Source organism: Cyprinodon variegatus, unplaced genomic scaffold, assembly GCF_000732505.1.
Source record: "Cyprinodon variegatus isolate N-32 unplaced genomic scaffold, C_variegatus-1.0 Scaffold891, whole genome shotgun sequence".
Classification (NCBI taxonomy): domain Eukaryota; kingdom Metazoa; phylum Chordata; class Actinopteri; order Cyprinodontiformes; family Cyprinodontidae; genus Cyprinodon; species Cyprinodon variegatus.
In genome coordinates this window covers 107,636-114,606 of record NW_015151344.1, presented here as the reverse complement: position 1 = coordinate 114,606, position 6,971 = coordinate 107,636, and the positions used below count along the sequence as shown (strand labels likewise).

Genomic DNA, 6,971 nt, shown 5'->3' with positions numbered 1-6,971 from the left:
TTCACCAAGGTTCTTTAGTCTTTACTCAAAGTCGAACTACTGGACAGGCTGTTAAAATCCAGCTGCCTTTCGCCAATTTAGTCATTTAGAACATTGCTATCTGCATCTTTATTAATCACCAACTAAATAAATTGTCTCTGTTTATTTAAATGTTAATCAAAGGAGGTTGGGTCTCGCTCTGGTTTGTATGACAGACATTCGTAGGAGCAGAAGTTCAGTGAGGGAGACCCGGTTTTGGCTTTATTGCCTGTTGTGGGGTCACATTTTCAAGTGTAATTTCATACCGCTGTGTTGAAACAGCTGTCAAACCTTAATTACCTAATATTGACTCTGTACAGGAAGAAGGGGCGGCAATCAACCTTCTGAAACCCTATTTTGTCAGGGATTCTTTGCTGGGCAAGTCGGTCAGGGCAATCCTTTGACTACTTGTGAAGTATCTCAGTCTAAGTTTCACACTTAGAAAATTCTAGAATTTTGGAAAAAATCAACTCTATCCGTGACCATTTGCCACAAGAAAGAGCTGTAGAAATTGCAGAGTTAAAAGGAGGCTATTGATTTTTTTTTCGGGGATATACCAACACAGACAACATACAGCACGATACAGATCTAGGTGATTCGAAACCAATTCAGAAGAGATTTTCAGTGTCTTAAAAGAAAAGCAGAAGATAATTGATAAAAGGGTTGAATACATGTGCAACTATGATTCCTCTGCTACCAGCCGATCATCTTCCTGCCTGATCTTAAGAAGTCAAGAAGTATGTGCACAGACTTTCACAAAGTTAATGTGGTCACAAAGTCTGACTCATTTAAGCTGCTGTGAATTGAGGACTGTGTCAAACAGGTGGGAAGCTAAAGTTTTTGAGTAAAGTAGACCTTCTTAAAGGGTACTGCCAGGTGTCTTTAATGCCACGAGCACAGGAAATATCAGTATTCATTACTCAGTCTGGTTTATTTTCATTTTGTCAACTTGAAGAGGGGGGATTTGCAATCGAACTTCTGGCCAGAGAAAAAACATGCAATGTGGAGCTAACAATTTCAAAGAAGAATTTTTTTTTCAAGATGAATTGGATAATAGCGCGTTGTGACAAACACCAGATACACCATTGAGACTTGATCAACAGCCGATAACGCACCATGATGTCACAAACCAGTAGGTGGCAGTAGTGTTCTTTGACAAACATGGATGCCTCCAGTAAAGAACATTCACATAAAATTACTCTTAATTAAAAACACTTATCATTTATTGAACAGTATGGAATAATTTCATGTTTAAAGTACTTTCAGAAGTTCTGAATATGACCGCACTTTTGCTGTAAATAAATCTAGGTTGGTTTGATGTGACATTTTCCTACAGCTGACAAGTAAATCTGCATAGTGTCCTCCATGTCTTACAGCTCATCCCGGTGTTGACCTTTGCCTGAAACTTTGTGTGCAGCCATGCTGATATTGTTAGCTGCCCTGATTGCAGATTTTATGGACGTTTCGATCCAAGCGTGAGGGAAAGCTGTGTGTTCTCCTGCAAAATGAATTCTGCCTTCATTCCTGAAGAGCTCTGCAGAATACTCGATGTGTTGGTAAGGAGAGAACAGAGCAAATGCTCCCAGACTGTATGGATCTAGACCCCACTTCTTCACTATCACACCGGTGCATAGAGACCGGACCTCTTCACCGTGGATGTGCACCAGGTCCCTGAGGATCAGCTCTTTCAGCTCTTCATCACTAGCACCTGCGAAGAGACGTGAGTCATCAGACCAGGAGTAGGACGCCAGGAGGACGCCAATGCTGCTGTTTCCTGGAAAACTGTGGCTTGGGTAGTAGATGTAACGAGAGGGTCCATCTGTGATGCTTTTCCCCCCCTTGATGCTTTGTTTCTCCCAGAACTTCTGTTTGAAGGTGAGGATGATTTTTGTGGAGCTTTCATAATGAACCCCCCGCATGGCCTCCATTTTTCTGGCAGAAAGAGGAGGATCAAACTCTATAAACAGAGCTGCTTTGGCCGTAGTGGTTACCAGAACAACATCGGCCTCCAGTCTCTCCAAAGAGGGCTCGTTTTCTCCCTCATACCAGACCGTTACACCTTTATGTGAGCGCTGGATCCGTTTCACCCGGGAGTTTAGTAAGATGGGAACATCCAGGACAGACAGGAAAGCATCAGCGAGACGATCCGTCCCTCCAACTATTTCATCGTACCTTTGCACAAAAAGGATCAAAATGAGTTTGTTGTATCTGACTCTTTAACCTTGATATAAAAAAATAACAGTTTCAAAAAAAAAAAAAAAAGCAAATAGAAAACAATAAGAAAACAAAGAAGAGTGAAAAACATTAACTAAACATTCTACTAGAGAAAACAAATAATGAGCAAAATGAAGTAAAATCAGTTAAACATTTTTTGGAGGGAAACCTTTTCCCACCTGTCTGTTTTGTCACTTTTGAAACATCTTTTCATACATTGTATGCCCTCCATTGTATAGAGTCACATTTCCCAATTTGTACACCTTCACTCACCACTTGGACTGTTATGCCAAATATGGACATAAATATGTATTTAAAAAACCAAAAAGAATGCATAAACCTCATTCATGCAGCTGTAAAGGATTTGGAAAACAGTGGAGAAATGCTATCAAAATAAAATCAAATTCTTAAAATAAGAATCTTACTTTTAATGCAGGTGTTAAAAATGTGCTTGGCGAGTTGCAAACAGCCCAATTTTAAAACTTAAACACACATTCAAGCCGGACACAAAGACGTGAAATAAAATCAAACTAAGAAACAAAGACAATAAAACAAGAAAAGCAACAAAAACCAAAACTAAAGAAAGTCAATGAATAAGTTGTGTGGAGATTGTTTCTGTAAAGCCTTTTTTTTTGTAATTCTTTTAACTCATTGTCTAATTTTCACATGGATAAATCAGCACCAGCCACCAAAACATGCCAGTTCTTTACCTATCTAATCCTAATCAGGGTGGCTGTGGACATGAAGCCTTACGGAGGCTGCTCTCCTCATGTTGAATATTTTAAAACCTAAATACAATGGAGGAGAAACAACTTTCCAATCTTACATTGTGCTGTCGCTGACGTCGTTCTCAATGTAGATCATCTCAGTCAAAGCCAGATGCATGAGGCTCTGCTCATTGAGTAAATCTCCAATCATCCTCACGGCCTCTGCACTCAGACCACCTTCAGTTCTCAGATATTCCTGTCAAAAACAAACAGCAGTGATTGATCTGTTTTATTTGGTTAAATTAGTTTCCTACTTGTTAAGGTTTCACTTTTTGCATATTTTTTTAATTTTGCTTTGTCCAGTTTTCCATCTTAATGTTTTTGATCCTCTTTGCTTCACCGTTCCAGTTTTCACAAAGAGAACAACCCCAGTAGATCATATTTCTTGCTCTTAAAAGCAAGTTCAAATTCAGATACAGTGATCAAAAATTCTTCCTTATCCACATACCAAATTTATTTATTTATTGGCCATTTCTTATGTCTTAGTGATACAGGCAACCTGTGAAGTAATATAACACTTTACAGTGATGTCCAGGCAGTCCTTAAGCTAGGTTCACATTAACCTATTTCCAATGGAGAAAATGCTTCTGTGGACAAATAATTTAATGCATGTTCATAAGAAATGAGGAGGTTACTTGTAAAATAAGGCCAGACACGGTCCTTTTACTTCAATAGGAAGCATGACGCTCCAAATATCTGATGTAAATATAAATAAGCAATGGTGTTCCTGTAGAATAAATAGAGAGTGGTAGAAAGAACCTAAAACAGGAGGGTAAACAATATAAAAACAGGAACTTAGGAAGTGTGAAATGAAAAGACAGGAAGGAAAAATAATTATTCTAATGATCTTATTTGGAACAGATTTGGAAAGAAGGACAGTTGAGGACATCTAACGGTTATCAGAGGTATTGCATGAAGGATTTGAAGGTTTGATGATATTTTACATCTAAGGACTGCAGGATAACCTGTGAAGAACACAAACTTTTCCCATCTTGGGGTTAGTTTTAGGGTTTACCAAGTGAGTAAAATACAATTTAGTGACTTAAAATATATATATTTTTATAACCAAAAAGCTTTTTGCCTTTAATAGAAGATTTTTTTTTTTTGTTTAGCATTAAATGGTTTTGGTCAAGGCTTAAATAAAACAATGTTGTGGAATAAAGATAAAATAGATGTAATATCATAAGAAAATAGTGGAGGCTTCAATCTTAAAAGTCTGAACTGTGTATCGAACCTAACTTTCATTTACAGTAAAATGTACTACTGTAAATCAATAAATAAGCCCATTTCACAGGTATGCAAATTTTAGACTGTTATCCTCATATCTGTTAATTTCAACTTTTCACTGAGTTATAAAATTTAAAGCTAAGTATATTTGCAATGGGAGAGTAAGTTAGGGCTGAATAGCCCCCAGACATCATGCACATCAACTTTAGTGAAACAGGACAAGCCCAGAATTGACTGATCTTAATAATATCTACAATTTACTTATACAGAAATCTTTTTTTCTTTAATGAACAAACTCCTATATTTTCCCTTTCTATGTTCCACTGACAAAATTTGTATTTTCTTTATATATATATATATATATATATATATATATATGTTTTTTTTTATGACAAAATCTATATCAAAGGAGTAAAATACCTGAATATCTTAACAATAACATTCCTTCCTTCATCTTTACTTTGCACTGTTAACATTCTGATCACTCCTGCACTTTTTAAATGCTGCTGCTCATTCTGTTTAAAAGCTGTATGCATTGAAATGTCGTTTTGTATACACTCTGTGCATACAAAATGAAAATAAAGTTGGTATAATTCTAATTCTAAATATCTCTAAGTCTTCTTTCCTGGAACATCTAATTGCCTCTTCAGTTTAGTATGGTGTTTTCTACTAAATGTATCTGGATGTAATGTAGCCAAAATGCATGAAATTGGTCAGTAGTGAGTTCCTAATCACAGTCTCTGATTGTGATGGAAGCATCATCATCATCAGCTTTACCTTTACTGAGTAATGGTCGTATTTCTTCAGCATAGCTCTGCAGCCATGAGCCAGAACCTCCTCCTTCACCTACATAAACACAGGAGTGTACAAATTTACCATTTCATAATGCCAGAATAAATGTCACAGTCATAAATATTCCCTTCTTATCCCTAAACACCTTTTTCAGAGCCTTTTCCAGCAATTCAGTTGGTGATTTGTGCTTTTCTCTTTCTGGGAGTTTGTAATTCAGGATGTCTGGGTTTTTCATCACAGCGTAGGTTGTCTTCAACAGGCCATGAACGTAGTAGAAGGTGTTTATGTCCAACATGCGAAATTTGTTCAGCTTTAAACCGAATGCACTGATGAACCAGCGGGTGATGCTGCGAAAAAAACATATTGAAGAATCAAAAAACAGGCTTCAATTGGTAGACAACTGCCCTCTGACACTTATCCAGGAGTCTTTAAGCCTGTTTAGTGGCTGCCATGACCTGAATGACTACCAATGTACACAGGTATGTTGAAGAATGTTAAACTTTAAAATAAAAAAGCTTAAAAAAACAACTTTTGTTTCACTCATGTTTTTTTTAGTAAAAAAAAATGCACACAATGAAAGTTACACTTACTGGTGATAATTTGGGATCCTCATTGCTCCCAGATCAGCGTACCAGCCTTCTTTCTCATTCCTGTAGGTCTGAACGCGGCCTCCAATCCGATCACTGGCCTCCAGTATGGTGACCTTCCCCAAACACATGCATAAAACAATAACAGCTTACCTTAAAGCTAAGGCACCCTATTATTTATTATTAAATAAATGTTTATTACTGGTTAGACAATAAAAGTAGATAATTCATTTAATTCACAAAGACAATAAATTGATGTTTTGCAATTATTTGCCTTATTAAAGGCCAAGTTTATTTAATATACCGGTATTCTATGAATAAGATAAACATGCTGATGAAGCTCATTAGAGTGAAACAGTACCTTTGGAAAAAGAAATATTTAAGTTGTTATTACCCCTACTTATTAACTGTAAGTCTGCACTTTTACATTATTGTTTTGTGTGTCACTGAGTTGTAATGTTTTAATGGTTGATTGTAATATTTAGATCTAAAAAGTTTTTTTTTTATTTAACTGTAAATAGAAAATCATCAGACAACAAAATTGAAAATATCGATTAGTTTGTAAATAATCTATATAAATTATGGACATAAATGAAGTATTCGATATACATTTTTATTTACTGAATATGTTTACTCAATTTGTTTTAAAACCAAGTAAATCAGCAAAATGATTAAATATTTTTAATAAGCATTAAAAATAAACATGGCCGTTAAGTTAACGGCCATTCTACTGCTGACACATGTTCATCTAAGAGAAGCAGGGATTGCTGCATAGTCAGAGACTTTAGTAAAGAAAACATTTTACAAAATAAAATAATGAAAAAAATGTGTTTTATAATAAAGATAGAAAGTAAATGTGTTTAATTGACCTTATATTGCTGTGTGTAAAATGGTTCAATCTGTCCTTCTTTATTGTTTCGCAGGATGAATACTTTTCCTTTGGATTGATATTGAATTCATTTTGATGCATTCAGTTATTTTAGTTTTTATTTTCCGTTCTTTCTGAATGTTGGGTTTAGGGTGTTTTTTTTAAAAGATATTGTATATTATATTCAAAAACATAACAGTTGTAATATATTTTTAAATTCTCTCTTTGTTTACCTTTCCCTTCTATGTAGACAGTAAATGCAGATCATATTTCTGGTATAAAATATGGAACTTTGTTACACCATATCATTTATCTTCTGTCATGTTTATTGTTATGGATACACTCTTCTGGTCGGTAGCTATATTGCAAAGGAAAAATCTCTGTTTTCTTCAAGGCTTGAATCCTATAGAGTCAATGTGAAACAAATCTGTATCATATATACAGTTTAGAAGTTAAAATCACTTAGTTTATCAAAAACTTTATTAAATATGAATAAAT

The 6,971-nt window shown here is 35.3% G+C and overlaps 1 protein-coding gene across 1 annotated transcript; it reads right to left on the bottom strand.

Annotated features, from left to right (window-relative positions):
• Positions 1-1,185: 1,185 nt before the first annotated feature.
• Positions 1,186-5,736, bottom strand: LOC107099634 (L-amino-acid oxidase-like). Its single transcript, XM_015397847.1, has 5 exons — positions 5,609-5,736; positions 5,164-5,365; positions 5,004-5,072; positions 3,059-3,195; positions 1,186-2,190 (listed from the first exon to the last, which is right to left on the bottom strand). Exons 1-5 carry the CDS (start codon positions 5,734-5,736, stop codon positions 1,389-1,391), a joined length of 1,338 nt encoding a protein of 445 aa, XP_015253333.1. The 3' UTR covers positions 1,186-1,388.
• Positions 5,737-6,971: the final 1,235 nt, after the last annotated feature.

Excerpts from the sequence above, each read along its gene's own strand:
- LOC107099634 (XM_015397847.1), bottom strand. The coding sequence starts at position 5,736 with ATGTGTTTGGGGAAGGTCACCATACTGGAGGCCAGTGATCGGATTGGA. Across the intron at positions 5,073-5,163 it reads TGGAAAAGGCTCTGAAAAAG|GTGAAGGAGGAGGTTCTGGC; the intron begins GTGTTTAGGGAT and ends GTGTTTATGTAG. Across the intron at positions 2,191-3,058 it reads GACGTCAGCGACAGCACAAT|GTACGATGAAATAGTTGGAG; the intron begins GTAAGATTGGAA and ends TTTTGTGCAAAG.